Source organism: Cuculus canorus, chromosome 3 (assembly GCF_017976375.1).
Source record: "Cuculus canorus isolate bCucCan1 chromosome 3, bCucCan1.pri, whole genome shotgun sequence".
Classification (NCBI taxonomy): Eukaryota; Metazoa; Chordata; class Aves; order Cuculiformes; family Cuculidae; genus Cuculus; species Cuculus canorus.
The window spans coordinates 111,932,906-111,952,695 of record NC_071403.1 but is presented as its reverse complement, the minus strand read 5'-3'; the positions used below and the strand labels follow the sequence as shown (position 1 = coordinate 111,952,695).

The window sequence follows — 19,790 nt, the reverse complement described above, 5'->3', positions numbered from 1 at the left end:
TGGCCTCTAGTTGGCAGTTCTGCAATTGCAAACCACGCTGATCTTTGCAGTGTTTCCCACAGAAAGCAGAGAGCGCCCCAAGAAAGCAGCAGCGTGACCTTACAAGAAGTCCTGTCTTGACTGAGGCCAAATAAAACAGGAAAAAATAGTCAGAAGGATAGAGGCCTACCTCATGTTCATGTCACAACAATAGCTGAGAGCTTCTGATCCTCATTTGAGGTTGCCATAATAGAGTTTCTTATTTCACATTGAGGAGAACAGTTGCAGACACAGACAGGGCCTTATTCAGATGAGCTATTACAGCACTTTCACTGTACATCTAGACTGCAGGGATAGGTTAACTCCAGAGCAGAGTTCATGGATCCACCCAAAGCACATCACTGCCCACGTGCCTGCCCTTCCTTCCCATGAAAAACACTGAACAGCCCTGAACAGCCCTAACTGTCCCAGGATCTCACTTTGCCTTAGTGCTGCAACATGGGCAGATCTAGAATCTGGGAAAACCTCAAGATTATCAGTGTCCACACAGCCTTAGGCACCTCATATAGCATCTACATTGAGATAAACAATGAGCAATTTAGCCTGATTTAATACTCAAAGCTTCCCCAGCATCAATGGGAGAGTTGTAGAGGTCATATTCAGGCACTTTAATTTTTTTTAACTGAGTTGCTGGGACTTCTCTCCATTGGCTAATGGAGGGAAAAGACCTGGCTGCAGAATCTTGAGACATCTCAAATTTAAGATATCATAAAAAGTGTCTGTATCCACATTTAGCTCAGTAGAAAAGAGTAACAGTCAGAGTAACCCGACACTACAGCAAAAGTTTCAGTCTGGGTCTCCTAATTGTTAGACAATATGCCTTATCTATTGTGTCACCTTTACTCTATGAGATGCTCTCCCGCTGCAAACCAACATACAGAAAGTCTTCCCCTCCTCCAAGCCAGTGAACAAAGGAAGAGAAGCTCTCTTTTGGTAATGGGCTCCTCCCATTACATGTTTCGCACTCCTTACTACTCATTTTATCCCTAAGGCTTTTTGTTTGCTCTTACTTTTGAAACTTATGCACAAGCAAACAACTCAGGAAAACCACGGGATAAAAATGTCATTAAAATACATAATGACTGTAAAAAGCCACATGGAGGAATTTAAGTTTTCACTAGTTTTCTTCCTTTTTTTTTTAATCTTCTTAGTCAACTTAAGTTTTAACCCAGGTTTTCATTGTCCTGATTTTATGTTAGCCATCTTCATTCAACAAGGTAATTTGCCTTCAGTCAATGCCCCCAAAGAAGCGAGCAGAGGAAGTGGTTTCAAACATCACTTTCTTTCAAAGTGTCTGGGTTAGTAATAAGTGCAGTTATAAGTTCAACAAAGCTCACATACTATTAATGTGTTAGAAGTGCATTAATGTGTTAAAAGGATTAAAGAGCAGCCCAGAAAAGAGGAAGGACAACTGTTCTACCTGTCTGGAGGAGAAAAGTGAGAAGAATGTTGAGGACAAGAGTTAGATAGGCCTCCATCTGCTGGAACAGTGAGAAGAGAGGATTGCCCTGTGCAATCTATAGGATTACTGGACAGCACAGCATGTTGGTAGAAAGAAAAACAGGGTGTCATTATTCACAAGTGCTGATTAACACGTGCTCTTTGTGCATTAGCTGCATGAATGCTGGCTTTACATCTAGAGTTTTCAAAATCCAGAATACTGCAATCAAGAAACAAACCGGAACATATAGTTCAAAAAGCCACTGAAGGGGCAGGGTACTGACACGTGCTGTCACCAGAATTGTGAAGCATTAGCTTTACAGTCAGTGGAAAAAAGTTTAATCCAGAACACAATTCAAAACATTTAAATTAAGCCCGTGCTCTGAAATAATCTCCTTGCTCTTCCTTCCTCTGCCCTTCAACCGCAGAGACCATATATTGAGATTAGTGGTAGGAAAAGGGGTAATGGGTTTAAGATGAAAGAGAGTAGATTTAGATTAGATATTAGGAAGAAATGTTTTACTGTGAGGATGGTGAGGCACTGGAACAGGTTGCCCAGAGAAACTATGGACGCCCCATCCCTGGAGGTGTTCAAGGCCAGGCTGGACGACGTTTTGAGCAACCTGATCCAGTGGGAGGTGTCCCTGCCCAAGGCAGCGGGGATGGAACTGGATCTTTAAGGACCCTTCCAACCCAGACCATTCTGTGATTCTGTGATTCTTAGGATAAAGTCTTATGAATATTGCTCCACCCCAACAGTCTGCATGGAGGAGGTGGGGGCACATATGCCCAGGGGCACATACACACACAGACTTCTTTGGAAGTATAACATAATGCATATTAAGCAAAAAATTGTCCCTTTTTGACAGTGTTCCAAAGACACTACAGAGTGGGTCCAAACTGATTTGTTTTGACATCAAAGGTATACACATGCACACAAATACACATACAGGGAAACGTAAGCAAATTACTGCATGTGTTCTTTCCACAAAATAAATATTTCATGTCTTGCTGTACAGTTCAACAGATTAGCTTTGAAAGGGACACAAAAAGCTCATATGCATTAAAAAAAAAATCTTACTTTCATACATCAACTCCAATCTTGCAAGTTCTTAAAAGGATTGCAGCCAAAGTACTAAAGATTTATATATGTGTATATATATAAAACATTATATATAGTATATATTTTTATATATATAAAGTATATGTTTATATATAAAGATTTAAATATACCTGCATTCACTGAAGCCCTTACAAGCTGTACGCATCAGGCAAATATTCTGATTTCACAAAACGTTCACTGTCTCTACAGTATTTATATGCAAACAGTGACATTAACAGGTACAAAGATTCTTCAGAATTTGTGGACTTGCATTTGTATGCATGCATTTGTTAAATCAAAGACAAAGCTAACCTGAGGTTTTTGTACACTATCTGATTTCAAATATAGAAAGCACTCATCTCGTAGTTGAAAGTGAAAATTTTTAGAAAGACTTTATATAGCACTAGAATGTAAGACTTTAATGGAAAGAGGAAGATTATTTAAATTATACTATCAGAAAAAGTACCTTTGAAGAGGTGACCATTCTCCATCTGAATAAGGATAAGATGCAGACTGAGGAAACGTAGAAACTGCAGGAGCCTTTATATCAGATACATCATCAACAAACACATCCGGAACGGGGATCCTAGGTATAGGGAAAAATGTGACATTTACAAAATATATTTGATTACTGAACTGTCATATATGTCAGGTAACAAAAACTCCCACTGCAGAGAAGAATTAGTATAACTTGAACTAAAAGGAGACAGAGAAATGTTATCTGATTCAGCCTTTCTAGTTCAGAGCACAATGGCATAATGGCGAACTGTTCTTATGTTTTCAAAGTTATTTTCATTATTTTTGTTACCAGCACCCGAAATAGCAACCTAGCCTAAAGCTTTCTCTTAAAGAAACATGTTCATCACCCATATGTGCTGACTTAGATAGAAATTACTTTTAGAAGGCATGGAATGGAACATTAACCCAGCAGTGGGTTTCTATTACATATCTCAGTTCCACTGTGATACCTTGAGTTGTCCAATGGTTCTTTTTCTTCATCTGAGCTAATCTCTATAGGAAACATGTCTTCATCTTCTGATGTGTCTCCATTGTCTTCTCTTTTCAAGCTGTCCATCTTATGGGTAGACTTTCTCCTCTTCTTCCTCCTTTTTTTCACAGAGCTACAGACTAGAGATACTTCAGTAGAAGGCTGAGAACCATGGGCTTGTGGTGGTACTTGTGAGGACACAGTGGTGTCCATGTTTCTTATCCTGTCTATGGAGTTCCTCTTCAGCTGAGCTCCCATTAAAGTACTTCCCTCAGACAGAATGGGAGATGTGGACAGATGATAAGGAATAACCTCCTGAGAAAGAAAAAAATTCAAACCATTCAACATATTAGTTCCTCCACCAATCACAAATCTGGTTCTAAAATCTATGCACAGCTGCCAAAATCTAAGACATTTATTCCTCAAAAAATAACAAAGATTACACATTTAGATGCTCAGTATGATCCTACAGCATATGGAAATCGTTCTATAATTCAAAAATTCATTTAAAATAAACAAATTAAAATCTCCTTTGACAAGCCAGGAACAATACTCTTAAAGACAATCCTCTGAGCATGTAATATTGGCCAAGTCATGGTACAAATCTCTGTCTACTTCATGGATAGAGCAGCAACAAACTCCTAGTTTATAACCTGAACATTCTGTAAAATTCAGTTCTCCACAACTCAGATGACAGTACTCAGACAGGTCAGCCATTTACAACCAAGTCACACAAACATCCTTTTAATTCAGTCATATATATACATCTCTAGACACTCATGGAAGTATTTCTATCAATTTTCAGTCACCAAACAGCTGTTACCACACAGAAGATTTAAATATAAAGATCAGAAGATTTAAACATAAAGACATAGAGATGAATACTGCACATGCACGCAGCGCTCACCTGAAACCAATAATATCATACTCAATATGAGAATTTGAAAACTCCTCCCACTCTGTACAGTGACAAAAGTTATTTGGAATATCTTAAGAGAAATGCCAGTAAAAAGCTTTTCTTTTGTTACATTATGCGTGGAATACTCAAAATTGTACAGATTGATATTTAATCACAGAGCTCAAAGGCAGACATTCTCAATTAAATATAATTCCACACGAATGACAGTTGCAAGATCGCATCTTTGGTGACTACCAGAATTACAGGGCAGGTGCACTTTTACTCGCAGTAAGTGAAAGTGTGTATGTTCAAAGTAAAGATTTCTGCAATAAGTAGGTCCATGGATATATTAACCTCCATTGTCCACATCTTCGGAGCACATGAACTCCGTACATGTTATTTAAGTTCACATATTGACATGCACATAAACTATAAAATTTCTTTTTCAATTATGTGATTAAACTCGATTTTTCCAAATCTCAGCAACTCAAAAAAAAAAAAGTACCTGCACAGTATTGAATTTCCATAGCAGAAAATTTTCCAGAAACTTTCAAAACTATAAAATAGGTAAAGGTACATTTATCAACAAAATTCCTAATCTCATAACCGACTCTGAAAATCAGGCATTGAATTTTTAACAAACCAAAATCAGTTTTGACTCTTACCTGATCATTATCCATCTCCTGCACAAAAAAGGCCTCTCCATTGTCTCCTAGTTTCATGTGCAAATCTACAGACTCTCCATTAATCTCTATGTCAACCTGGAAGAAAATAAATATATTCTTATATGAAAAGAACGTTATTTTAGGTGCCCAGTTCCTGTTCAGCTATCCTACTGCTATCACCAAGCAAATGTTTCTCAGGGAAGTGTAGAAAACCTTATAATAAGCACTACATAGTTAACAACATCATTTTTCTCCTCACATCTTTCATGAAGCTAACAATTGTCAAAATGTTTTTCTAACTCATTCAGTTCATTGCTGTCTTGCTCCTCTACTCAGGAAGATATATCGCCATTATATAAAGTCCTGAATCTTTTTAAAAGTAATTCTGAATGTTTCACTCACAACACGAATCTTTTTGCTCTTTTAATTCATAGCCTAATTTTGAATTGTGCATAAAGCACTTCCACATGCAAATTCTTAATATGGTGTCTTCCAAATTCATTAAACAGTCTTCTCTTTACACTACAAGAAGCACAAATCAGTAAAACTGTTTTACATTCTCAACGCAATTCATGCTTCTATTTCTTCCACACATTTATCTAACCATTATGCAGCCTCAACTATTTCCATTTCTCCTCAGGAGGTTCTCTCTCTTTGCCTACAGACATACTAAGTTACCACCAACTTTCACTTTATTTTTCTGGAGACTTGCACAAGTCTACATTTATATTATATTTCAGGACAAAGTATACTATTGGCATGGAAACACTGTCAAATTTTACCCATCCTAAATATTGGAATTACTTTCTGATTTAAGTAAGAATTGAACAACGTCCATGATATTAGGATCTTTCTGCTGAACAATCATAGCTGCATTAGAACTTAGACTGTACGTAGTTACAAATTATTTCCTAAAATAATCCATCACGCATTATTAGTGGCACCTTTGCATCAGATATCATATTACCAGGTCACTCAGACTGGTTATTTATCTCAAGGTCCTCACCGCTTTTTCTAGCTCCAATTAACCTCAACATTCTGTTATCTGAAAATATTACTTCATTATAAGCTCTTTTTTGTAACTATTATTGTTTAACATGTTAAACAAAGGTATCTTAATACACAGTCACTAATGAAATCTAGTACAGGCACAAATTAGCATAATCAAAATTTTACTTTACTGAAAATAAACATTATACGTGTTATGGCCTGTTTTGTTTTTACTATAGTTAATGTCTTACAAATTATGTTTTGAAATGCAAGAATCAGTAAGAACCATCTTAACTGCACCTTGCCTCAATTTCGGCACTTTTTTATAAAGAGGATCTAAAGAAAAACTGGACTAGTATACCACAGAACATTCAGTAACTTTCACGCCATTAGAGTTGACCCACAAACAGAACATATCAAAACCATCAATTTACTTACCACTTTCTCCCTGGAACGTAAAACTCCCATTTTCCCAAAGCGTACATGGAAAGGGGAACACTGAAGATTTCCATCTGGCTGACGTACAACAATTATATCGATGCATCCTGACAACGTGGCTGGGTTTAGTCCCTTATAGAGCTCCTTCACAGTTACAAACACTTGCCCTGCTAACTGTCCAACGTAATTCATGGTTTGGACCTGAAAGGCAAACAATAGAACAAATAAGATTTTGATCCCTTCTTTATATTTTAGAGATGTTTGGGATGGAGGTTCCAGCAGTGGGGTATTCTCCTGTTTCACAACTTAACTTCATATAGAACCAGGACTCCCCAGCTAATTCATTCACTGCTGACGTGTTTGTAGACAGCTATTAAAAGACAAAAGCAAATGAGACCTTGTCAGAGAATTGTTAACAACCTTCAAAAGTTCATAAAATCAGTGGCATTCAAATCCACTGTCAGACTTTTAGACTCTGCAGTTCATAAATGTCTCCAATTATCTCTGGAGAGAAAAGCATTACTCCCAAAATAATATCTCTTCCTAGCATTCATTGTGCGCTCATTATCAAATGCACTTTTCTCATGTATTTCTACAGGCTTTTAAGGGCAGGGCAAGTGAATGGTTTTAAGGAAATCCAAACTTTCTACTACACTGAAGTCAAAGACTACTTTCCCACTTTACAGGAATTTCTCCTGTTAAAAGGCTTCTATAATGCATACACCCAAAAGATATGCATTAAGGTTTGACAAGCAACCTTCAAACCAGAGCATCTGAACTTTAGAATGCTTCCTAATGCAACTTTACTGTTCCTGTTTTAAAACAGCCTTTTAGTATCAACAGGTTTATTTAAAATTAGGCATATGTTGACCATTGAAGTGATTGGCTTGATTTCCCCAGCTCCTGGATTTATTTAGTATTTAGCATTACGTTTCATGCTTCTACTCTGTTAATGCATATCATGTTTATGATCCATTAACACACTTAGTCCCCTACATGGGACAGCATTAATATTCAGACACCTATAAAGTTTGAAAAGTCTGTTAAGGACTCTCAAAATATTGAATTAAATTAGATTAAATTAAATTAAATTAAATTAAGCAGACTTCCCCTGTCTATTGATTTCATTATTTTTCCAACACCTCTTGCTAAGATACTGATTTCAGCAAAGCCCTTGTGCACTCAGTATAAAGCATATAACTCACATACAAGTCTTCGCCAGGCTGGACTGCATCACCTGAACATCAACAAAAGAGACACTTGCAGGGTAGGCAACACTAAAACTCCCATTGATGGTGATGAGAATAGAACTGAGCTCAGAGTCTGAGAGGCAGTCACTGCACTGAGCTGCACGGCACGTGCTAACCAGTACCAACTGCTACAATAGAGACTCTCTTTCAGCCGTGTTCTTTCATAAAGAACAAAAAGATGTGAAATGCTGTAAAAATAGCTCCAATTTTAACCGTGATTTATACTTAGAAACAAAATACTATTAAAAGATCACAGTGAAAGCATTACATGGGAAAGTTAGGAAGTGTTCTAATTAAAGCTGGTCTCTTCATGCACTCTAATTAATTAACCATCAACTGTGTTTTTTCCCAAAGTTCTTCCACATAGGATGGACTGAAGCTTTGATTTCTTCTCTGTTTCAATTTCAGGACATGGGTATCAGGTCACAGACCAAGCTCTGAAGGAAGAATTATTTATGTTCTTCTGAGTTCTGAGCTTTATAATAGTCATCACTACATTGCCCCTGAGAAATGAGTTCTGCACTTGGGACACAAGAACCCTGTGCAATGCTACAGGCTTGGGGAAGAATGGCTTGAAAGCTGCCTGGCAGAGAAAGATCTGGGGGTGTTGGCCGACAGCCGACTCAACATGAGTCAACAGTGTGCCTAGATGGCCAAGAAGGCCCAGAACATCTTGGCTTCCATCATAAATGGAGAGGGCAGCAAGACCAGGGAAGTACTCCTGTATTCTGCACTGGTGAGGCCACACCTTGAATCCCGTGTTCAGTTCTGAGCGCCTCACTATCAGAAAGAAGCTGAGGTCCTGGAGTATGTCCAGAGAAGAGCAATGAAACTGGTGAAGGCGCTGGAGAAAAAGTCTTATGAGACGTGATTGAGGGACCTGGGATTGTTTAGAAGAGAAGAGGAGGCTGAGGGGAGACCTTATCACCCTCTACAAGTACCTAAAAGGAGGTCACAGAGAGGTGGGTGTTGGTCTCTTCTCCCAAGTGATAGGTGATAGGACAAGAGCGAATGGCATCAAGCTGCATCAGGGGATGTTTAGATTGGACATTAGGAAAAGAATTCTTCACAGAAAAGTTTATCAAGCACTGGCACACGCTGCCCAGAAACGTGGTTGAGTCACCACCCCGGAAATGTTTAAAAAGTGGGTAGATGAGGTGCTTGGGGATACGATTTAGTAGCAGTCAGGTATAGTTGGAGCTGATGATCTCAAAGGTCTTTTTCAACCTAATGATTGTATGATTCTATCATTCTAAGTGATGACGGTCTCCCCATTCAATAACTGGAGAGCTGAATCACAAAAAGATTTAAGATTAAAACTAGGTACTAATTTTGGAAATCAAACAAAAATTTCAAGCATTTAGTATACAATATATTGATTAAAGAACAACCCCTAACTACTGTTTGGAGAAGCATTTCTGCACAGCCTTCAATTTAAAAAGTGTCACCTACTGGAAAGACAACACATGAAAACTGCATGGCAGAAAGAGTAATCACATTCAGTTCTCCAGCATTCAATGGGTATTAGCACTTCTGTGCTCCTATTATACATGAGAAATTTGCCTTCCTAAATACAAATCTAGTGGTAAGCTGTTTCATAGGGAGTTGCACATGAAACTCATGCCACAGCCTGTGCTATGTCACAGAACATCAGGTTGGAAGAGACCTCTAGAGGTCACCTGGTCCCAAGGTCTGCCCACAGCAGGGCCAAGTTGGGCCAGGCTGCTGATGACCATGGTCCTGTCACATCCTCAATGTCTTCAAGGATGGAGATTTTTCAGCCTTCCCGCACTCCTGTTCTTACATTTGCCTGTCCTCACAGCAGAAATGTTCTTCCCACTATCTAATCTGAATTTCCCTTATTGCAACTTTTTCTAGATGCAAAACATCCACAACTTCCTTAGCGGAGGCGGCGTTGCTGGGATAGCACACACACCTCACTGTTCTGGAGAGTTACAGGCAACCAATGCAAATATGAGGACTCACGCCTCCTCTTAACAAGTTATACCTGCACATCTCCTAACCTCCTAAACAGAGAATTTTGCAACTATTCTTCTTCACAACAAATTTTACCTGCATTGCCTGTGTCTTAGGACACAGAGATTATTTTCATACTAAGGAATTAAAGAAGTTAGACATCATGCTCACGCTCTGCAGCCAACTGGCACATCACAGCATGCTTCCATACAGTGAAGACCTCTTATCCCCTAAAAAGAAAGTATGGATACTCCTCTCAAGCTGGGCTGAACCTGGCCTGTGCAACAAAATCACTGTGGACTTGAAAGACCGACTGGGGGTTTAATCACACAAACCCCGCTTCCTCAGACAAGTAGCATAAATGGTTTTATATTTCAAATGTAGGGCACAAAAGATGTTGTAGTTAAAACAGAGGAGAGTTCAGAAATTGGGCTCTGATGGATGTAGGCCCTTTATCCTAAATTAAAGCTGAGATTGTTTGGAGTCTGAGGTTTGTAAGTTTATACTCAGAATCTAAAGTCAGTCCACACTATGTCAGCACTCCAGGAAACCAACATTCCTAAAACCTCAGAGAGACTGCATGTGGTTTTGGAGCAAAAAATTACTCTGGCCACTCCAAGAAGTCTTTCGCTTACTAAGCAGGCAGCAGCAACTTCAGCAGTTAACCTGAGTTTACGTCGTAAGTTAAAGCCCCAGCGCCTGCCAGTTAATTACACTGAATTTAGTAAAAACATATTAGTGGCCATAGCATAGAACTTTTTAGCTGCTCGGAAAATTCAGAATCCTTTTGATCTAAGCTTGCAGCAAGTGAGAACAGTCTGTACTGCTTCTGTCAGAATTTTCAAATGGCTTGAGTGTTATTCTTTGCCAGGAGACACTCCACAGCTCTACATTACGCATCTATTATGAAATTAAGTATTTTCTAGTATATTTTAAATATCCATTTAACTAGCATCACCTGCAAGGAGGCTCATAAAATTTCCAATTCTTTCGCTTATTAAACACAGCAGTCAGTTTTCAGATTTGATTGTCTCATGGAAAAATAAGTGAAAAATAAATAGCTAGGTGTTCCCTTACTGATTGATTTGTTAACTCAGCAAAGATTGGCCTAACAAAGTTAATTTTTTAAAGTCCCACTCTACTAGATGCCACAGTAAGATCAAATGCACTGTGATCTAGATAATCCCCTTCTTTCATGCAGGTACATCAGACTATGCCCTAATTCCACCAAAAAAAACCAGTAATTGTACCCTTCATGCTCTTTTTGTTCTTACAGTCCAGCTCTTCCCATACCATTTCATCTTTCTTTTCCATATTCTGTAAAATAAAATACTGAAAGCCATAGGAACTAAAGGCCTTTCTTCCTTTTGCAAGACCCAGTGTCTCCTCAGGTGTCACAACACAATGAATAATAGGTTAGATATCCACACATAACCAAACTATAACATGTTGTAAAGACAGACAGTATTTGAAAAAAAACCAAACTCACCCTGATTTAGGTATCATGGTGTAAGGGTAATTAAAACCTGAAACAAACTTCTTCTGGAAAATACGAAATCTCCAGTACAGAGAATTTTGAAGAGCCTGACAAACATCTGCTGTGACTGGTTTAGGAACAGGCAGTTGTAATCTTTGGGACAGTCAATGAGATAACATGCACTGGGGACTACTCTCATGACTAGTTTAGAAGTAGTCATCTTCTTTTAAAGCTTAAGAGAGCTTTACAGAATAGATGTGAACAGATGGTGCTAGCTGGTCTGGCCACCAAGAATGGACTTCGGCACCGTTTTGTTCACTAGCAGGGATGTAACATTCAGGTTCCTTTCGGCCCCTTTTCCCAGGTTCTACAGTTATGACTGAGCATTGGTTTTGAAGGCCATAATCACAGATTCATTAAGGTTGATAAAAGCCTTTAAGATCACCAAGTCCGACCATCAACACAACATCCTCATGCCTACCAAACCATGTCTTGAACTGCCAGGTTTTTTGAACACCTCCAGGGATGGTGACTCTACCACTTCGCTGGGCAGCCTGTTCCAATGCTTCACCACTCTTTTGGTAAAGAATTTTTTTCTAATATCCAATCTAAACCTCCCTTGGTACAACTTGAGGCCATTTCCTCTCATCCTAAAGCTTGTAACTTGGGAGAAGAGACTACCACCCTCCTTGCTACAACCTCTTTTCAGGTAGTCATAGAGAGCGATAAAGTCTTCCCTCAGCTTCTCCAGGCTAAACAGTACCAGTTCCCTCAGCCGCTCCTGATAAGGCTTGTGCTCCAGACACTTCACCAGCTTCACTGCCCTTCTCTGGACACGCTCCAGCATCTCAACATCCTTCTTGTAGTGAAGGGCCCAAAACTGAACACAGTATTCAAGGCGCAGCCTTACCAGCACCAAGTACAAGAGAATATTTGCAGCAACGGTAAACATAACACAAAACAAATGCTCGGCACAAAGAAAACGAACATGTACAGACACATCTTTCGGTTACGCTTTTAATACCTGATGTTATGATGAGATCCTGGTCCACAACTGAAGGGATGGACGTAACCACAAACAAATCAACGTTCCTAAGAACTACTCCATACAACTTGTGAAATGATGAAAGGGAGCAAAAAACAGATGGGCCAGTGTTAAAATAAATCACTGCAGCTCTGCTGCTGACAAATGAAACTTTGACAATTTTACGGGCGTGATCTATTTGATCCCCTGATCTCCCCTTAGCTTCTGTTTGGAAAATGTAAAGCTTGAGAGAGACCAGACTATATTGGGGAATGGGACTGTGGCCCCTACGAGAGAATATTCTTCATTTACAAGAAAGTCAATGGCAGTATTCCAAAGACTCCTAGGTAAGTGCTCACTGCTGCTCTTTTACTATGTATCAAACATCTATCTTCTTCACTGTGAAGCAATTCAGCTTTGTTTGCATTATTGAGCACCAACTCCCTCTACAGCAATTAGCAGAATCTTACTATTGAGATATTCTTTACCATGAGAAACAGTTGCGGATGTTATGTTCTGAAAAAGATTTATGATAAAAATGTACAGAAGAGAAGGAAATATTTCAGATGAAGATTCCCTAGATGGATTTTTTTCAAAATTAGATTCCCTAGATGGATTTTTTTCAAAATTAAGCTTAGCTCTTCATGTCGATACCACAATCATAGTAATGTGGACTTCTTAACTACAAAAGCTCATAATATATATCATTCTGGTTTTTTTAAAAAAGGTTCTTTTATTTATTGCTAAAGAGTCAACATACTGTAAAGTCACTAATGCTGTGCAACCATCACATTCAAACTTCTTATTTTAACTCCGATTGAAAATCCAAAATCACTAAGAACTTTCAAAAGCCTTGTCTTAATTGTTCGTGAGCTCCTACACCAATCCAATCTAAGGTCACTATCATGAATTCCTATCCCACTTTTTTTGAGTAAATCCCCAACCAGCACCCCAAAGTTGTGCATTTCTCAGAGCAAAATCACAGCCTTGATTTACTATCCCTAGAGAAGCAATGAAAGCACTGTACAGGACCCTAGGAGACCTCTATTTAGGTCCCTAATTTTCCTACAAGATTCCCACACAGTCTTGGGAAAGCTCCTAAAGCTTAGTTAGACTTTAGACGGTGTTTAACTTCCATCCGTTCCAAGCTGGATCTATCACTGTGGCTATGATTCAACTGCAGCAGGCCAACCTCATCAGAGTGAGACACAGGCAAGCACTCTCTCTCCATATTTTTTTTTTCCTGGTAAAGGAAACCTTGACACCTAACCTGGGAGGGAGTCATGACTCTGATTTGGACAAGCTATTGAGGGAGAACTCCAGAGAATTCTGCTGAGTCGCTTCATTCTGGTTGTTCTGTAAACAGGAGGGCAAACTCTGCCCTAACCTGACTATGCGCACGTTTTTTCGAGGCTTCCCCATAGTCAAAGCCGCATGGCACAGACCACATTCCTGCAGCTGATTCGACAATGTCTGCTCAATCAGGAGACAGCTGCAATCCACTTGTATGACCCAAATCAGAAAGCAACATGCAGCACGTGGCTGGCTCCGCACCAGAGTAAGAGCATTTTGCTTCCTGCCCGCCAAATCTCCAGAAATATTTCAGCATTGGGATTATTCTGGGTCTAATTCTGTTAAGAGCTATTTGACTCCTATTCCAAGTTAGCCAAGGCCAGTGCCAAAAAACGTGACTTCTTCTAGTTGACAGAGAGTCAAATGGATCAAATGTCAAACTTTTCTTCAAGCTGCCAGTCCTTCCCCAAACCTACTCACTCACTCACGGGTATGAACTTTGACTCCATGATCACTATTTACTCAGTTCTGGTATCTTTCAAACAGATGAAACATTACTTGGTCCAGTACTTCACAGAGTTCCTGTAAAGGACAGGATATTTTCTTGAGAGCAGTTGAAATCAGAAATACAAATTGGAGACTCAAAAGGTGTCTGAAATGAATCCTCATTTTCCAACGAAGTGTGGACTGGCCTACAGTTCCAGAGTCAGGGTATTGGACTGGCACTCAAGAGTCCAAGAGAATTACTTCATGGTCAATTGAGCGTACAACCATGGTCCCCACACTAACCTCCCAACTGCACATTCCCAACTTTCCCAAATTTTGCCTTTGTGTCACCACTGAAAACTAACACCACTAAAGCTATACGAAAATAATTTCCAGCTAGACGAAAGGGATGATCTGACTCACCACATACCCATACAATTGCTAGTATCAACTAAAGAGAGGAGCTGAGAAAGACTCGGTGACAGAGAGTACCACGAACATCTCTTTTGGCATTCCAATCTTAAAATCACATCTCAAGACTTGTCTCCTCCCTGGAAGACCCTCCACATTTCCCTTGATGTTTCCATGTTTCAGCTTCCCAACTGCACAGGGCTTCCCTCCTCATAGAGACATTTTGAGGGAATATACACAAGAGCTGACATCCCGTTAGACTGGTGCTGCAAAAATAGGATCAAACTTTACAATGAATAGAAAAGTACAAACTCGTGCCTGAAACTGAGAACTTTTGAAATAACTGGACAATATATGGTAGATCACATACTGTGCTGCCCCACGCTACTGTTCTGATGTCAGAGGAGGAACATAAATCAGAGCGGAAGCATAGCAGTAGCTCTACTCTATGCTGATACCTCACGTGATTTGGCATCCTTTCTTTCAGTGGGACTGGAAAACAAATCTGTTTGCTAGGCTATAACTTCACATTCTCTGCATTTTCAGGGTTTAAAGTAAGGTCTTGCTGTATTTTAACAGGTTTAGATGATTTCTGAGCATCTGTGTGTTCACAGATAAACAAAAGTGTGCACCTGCACATCCACAGGTATGGAAAAGCGCCAAAGCCTAAAACTTGCCCAACTCCCTTACAAACAGACCACGCTGAGTCATGTAAATAGATAATAGCAGGTAGTCTATATTACACATTAGTGCACTGGAGCTATCAGAAGAGCAGAAGGTCCCTAAAACCATTATAAGCTATTTTCATGGCTTTATGCCTAAAATCATAACATAATTACATTGAGTCTTATCTCCTTCACTGTCTCCCCACTTTTTCGCCAGTTCTCTTCACGGAATTAGGCCCATTTTGCTGTAATAGGAGTACATCTATCTGACTTCTACCTGGGTACTCTGATGACAGCAAAACCTTATATATGTATACTAAACATTTGTCAGTATTTGTTTCCTAAGACAACAGAAACACAGATAAACACCCAGAAAACAAAATAAACACACCACCCAGAAAACAAAATAAACAAACCACTCCAGAAAAACCCTCCAGATTGTGAACCAAATCACAGATCAACCGATCTACTGAGGTGGACGACTTTACATGTGAAAAGAAAAATGATCTTGTAGTCTGAGACATCAGTGCTGAGATCCTCTTACTAGTGCAGGCCTCTCCACAATTCCTCTTTTTGACAGACACAACAAAAACATTTTTGTGACTGCTGCCTGCAGTCACTCCCAAAAGCCAGACTCCTCGGCAAGGGAAACGCACGTGCCCAGGGATCCTCGCCAGGATGCCCAGTGGTCCTTGCTGGGATGCCCAGGAGTCCTCGCTGAAATGCCCAAGGGTCCCAGCTGGGATGCCCTAGGAGTCTCGCTATGATGCTCACGGGTCCACACAAGGATCACAGAATCATAGAATCACTAGGTTGGAAAAGACCTTTGAGATCATCAAGCCCAACAATACCTGCCCAATACTAAACCATACTCCTAAGTACTTCATCTACTCTTTTAAGTACCTCCAGGGACAGTGGTTCAACCACTTCCCAGGGCAGCCTGTTCCAATGGTTCATAATACCTTTGGTGAAGAAATTTTTCATAATGTCCAATCTGAACCTCCTCTGGGGCAGCCTGAGGCCATTCCCTCCTGTCCTATCGCCTGTCACTTGGGAGAAGAGACCAACACCCATCTCGCTACAACCTCCTTTCAGGCTGTTGCAGACAGTGATAAGGTCTCCCCTCAGCCTCCTCTCCTCCAGGCTAAACAACCCGCTCCCTCAGCCGCTCCTCGTAAAATCTATGCTCCAGTCCCTTATCCAGGCTCCGCTGACCTTCTCTGGACAGGAGTTTGCACCAGGATGCCTGGCAGTCCGAGGTGGGATGCGAGCTGGGATGCCCAAAGATCTGAGCTGGGATCCGAGCTGGGATGCCCAGTGATCTGAGTTGGGATCCGAGCTGGGATGCCCGGGGGTCCTCGCTGGATTGCCCAGCGATCTGAGCTGGGATTCGAGCTGGGATGCCCGGGGGTCCTCGCCGGGATGCCCAGTACTCTGAGCTGGGATCTGAGCTGCAATGCCCCGGCGTCCCAGATGGGATGCAACCTGGCATGCCCAGGTCCGAGCTGGGATCAAAGCTGTGATGCCCAGGGGTCCTCGCAGCAATGCCCAGGGATCTGAGCTGGGATCCGAGCTGAGATGCCCAGGAATCCGAGCTGGGATGCCCAGGAATCCGAGCTGGGATCCGAGCTACAATGCACAGAGATCTGATCTGGGATCCGAGTTGCAATGCCCAGGGATCCAAGCTGGGATTCAGGCTGGGATCCGAGCCGCGATGCCCAGGTACCTGAGCCGGGATCCGAGCTGGGACGCCAGGAATCCTCGTTGGGATCCTCGCTGCAATGCCCAGGCCCCACACACTCGTTTCCTCCGGCAGCTCCAAGGCTCGGCGGCACACCCTGACCTTCCCTGCGCAGCAGCGCTCGCCCCCCAGCGCTCCCCTCCCTCCCGACCCCTGCACGCACCTCGCCGCCCGCCGCCTCCCGCAGGCTCCGCTCGCTGCCCGTGTCCGCTCCGCGTCCGCCCCGCGTCCCTGCCCGGAGGAGGCGCCGCGGCCGCCGCTCGGGGAGCGCGTGACGGGCGGGGGCGGTGCCCACGGGCGGGGCAGGGGCGGCCCCGGGAGGTCCCGTGTTGGGGGGGGGCGTTCGGCGGCAGGGATAGCGCGATGGAGGGGTGGCTTCAACCGTGGTGTCAGCCTTAGAGTGACAGTCATTGGTCATCGGGTCATAGCATCATTGAGTCATAGAATGGGTTGGAAGGGACCTTAAAGATCATCTAGTTCCACTCCCCTGACATGAGCACCTCCCACTGGCTCAGGCTGCCCAAGGCCCCATCCAGCCTGGCCTGGAACGCCTCCAGGGATGGGGCAGCCACAGCTTCCCTGGGCAACCTGTGCCAGTGTCTCACCACCCTCATGGTGAAGAAATTCCTCCTTCTGTCTAGTCTAAATCTGCCCCTCTCCAGTTTATACCCATTGCCCCTCGTCCTATCGCTCGTCCTATCCCTCATCCTATCCCCAGCTTTCTTGTAGCCCCTTCAGGTACTGAAAGGTCACTATAAGGTCTCCCCAGAGCCCTCTCTTCTCCAGGCTGAACCCCAAGTCTCTCAGCCTGTCCTTATAGAAGAGGTACTTCAGCCCTTTCATCATCTTCACAGCCCTCTGGACCCATTCCAACAGTTCCATATGCTGCTTTTGTTCAGGATTCCAGAACTGAACACAATACTCCAGATGAGGTCTCACAAGACGGGGAGAATCACCTCCCCTGCTTCACATGGTGAAAACTTTGGGGATTTTCCTGTGCGGGATAGGGGTTGGATCCTTGTGAGTCTCTTCAACCTCAGGACATTCTATGATTCTGATCACAGAAATGCCTTCTTTCCTGTTTCTTCTCTGAGCTTGTTTAAGTCAGTGTCAAAAATGTTTAACAAAGGAGGTATCTTCATTCAGGGTTGTAGATGGGAAAACTGGAGAGTGGAAAAGGGAATCATTCAGCCCGGACTGCTGAGCAGGTTCCTAAAAGGAAGAGACTGAAGGCAGGGATCCCAAAGCACTATACCACAGGAAACGTGTTTCAGTATCATATGATTTAGGGCTGTAAATAAATGCAAGGAAATAAAGTTTTTCCACCAGGTAGTTGTTCCCTTGCATTCAAACCATAAAGTAACATCGTTTTGGTTTTTACTGAGAGGATAGTGAGGTACTGGCACAGGTTGCCCAGAGAAGTTGTGGATTCTCTGTCCCTGGAACTGTGCAAAGCCAGGCTGGGTGAGGCTTTGAGCAACCTGATCTAGCGGAAGGAGTCCCATGGCAGTGGGGTGGAACTGGATGATGTTTAAGGTCCTTTTCAACACAAACCATTCTATGACTCTATTATTCTTTTACACTGGGTGCCTTATGCAAATAAATAGGGAAGCAGTGTCCGTGATAAAAACTAACTGATATTCCAGGCTCTTTCAAGTCTGTTTACAGAAGGCAGAAGGCGGCAGTGCCAAGTGCAAAGCAAATGAGCAGGAAAGAGTATCACAGATCGAAGAGGACAAAGAATATGCACAAAAATAAAAAGGATCCAAGTTCATTGGCTGAAGATGAGCCTGCTAGTTTTAAGTTTGAAAACAAATTTCTCAGAGCTGGATTTTGTGCATCTATGCTTTCAAGTCCCCAAACTGTACATACAGCTGAAGCCTGGGAAAAGCTCCTTGTCAATTAATTAACATTTAAGCTTTCCATGTTCTGGTAACTTCACAGTTATACTGTAAAGCAATCTCAGTGCAATCTCCTCTAGGTCATCGCCCGATTGTAATACTCTGAACTGGTTTTTGCCAGCTTCATGTTGGCTAGTCTTTGCACAGTGCACAACGAGACAGAACCAACGTGTGATGGGGACTGGTGCATGCTCACAGACCTGAATCCCTTGCTTGTTGTTCTTCTCCATTCCCTGTGACTCAGCTTAGTTCAGGTTTAGAACAAAGAAGTCAGTGGAGACAGTTTCTGCCTGGGTACAACAAAGAAGGGTGTTTACTTGATCCCAAAGAGAAAATGATACGCAACCGAGGCCAGAAATATCTGCAGTGCTGTTTCCCAAGCATATCATATCTAATCCCTTGGTAGTGGGCAGTCTGTCATTCCAGGCAATGAGATGTGCTGGTAAATAATCCCATCCCTGATGTAAATAGAAGAAGCTGTGTCTGTGCTGGCTGTGGATCCTGACCAGTGCTCTGCCCACCACATTTGTGTGGTTTGAGATCCTGTATTGTGTTACCTCCGAGGGGGCGATATCCTTCAGCCATCACCATCCAGGACTGCTCTAACACATTGTTCCACTACATTCTGTGACTATTTTGTTAAAATAAAAACATGACTGTAACATATTGAATCAAAACACCCACACTTCTCTGCTTCTTTCAGAAATCCAGAAGCTAGATCCTCAGTGTTTGGAAGTACTGTATTGTGTTTAGTTATTTATCGTGTCCGACCATCTGCTGTTTGACGTGAAACAACCCAGAGGATAATGCTCTACATTTTTAATGGTTCCATGGGCAAGGTCATGTTTTCTCTTCCTATGGTGCACTGTAAATATAGCCATGATACATACAAGATGCTGTGCAAAGTGTCAAATGCTTGCATAGCAAGAGTAGGCTTCCATTAACAGCAAGACAGTATCATCGTCCTATGCATTTATGCTCTGTTCTTACTGATGAAGTAACCAC

The 19,790-nt window shown here is 41.8% G+C and overlaps 1 protein-coding gene across 4 annotated transcripts in view; it reads right to left on the bottom strand.

Annotated features, from left to right (window-relative positions):
* The window catches only part of LPIN1 (lipin 1), an 81,750-nt gene that overhangs the window by 31,967 nt on the left and 29,993 nt on the right, over window positions 1–19,790 (bottom strand). For 2 of the 4 annotated variants that reach the window (XM_054062902.1, XM_054062901.1), the window contains exons 3-7: window positions 6,561–6,761; window positions 5,133–5,228; window positions 3,550–3,884; window positions 3,048–3,167; window positions 1,460–1,567 (exon numbers count right to left, since the gene is read on the bottom strand). In XM_054062902.1, coding sequence (XP_053918877.1) covers window positions 1,460–1,567; window positions 3,048–3,167; window positions 3,550–3,884; window positions 5,133–5,228; window positions 6,561–6,761 — 860 coding nt within the window. Of the gene's footprint in view, window positions 1–1,459; window positions 1,568–3,047; window positions 3,168–3,549; window positions 3,885–5,132; window positions 5,229–6,560; window positions 6,762–17,047; window positions 17,168–19,790 lie in introns of those variants that run through there. The other 2 variants (XM_054062903.1, XM_009559634.2) reach the window with 2 other exon arrangements.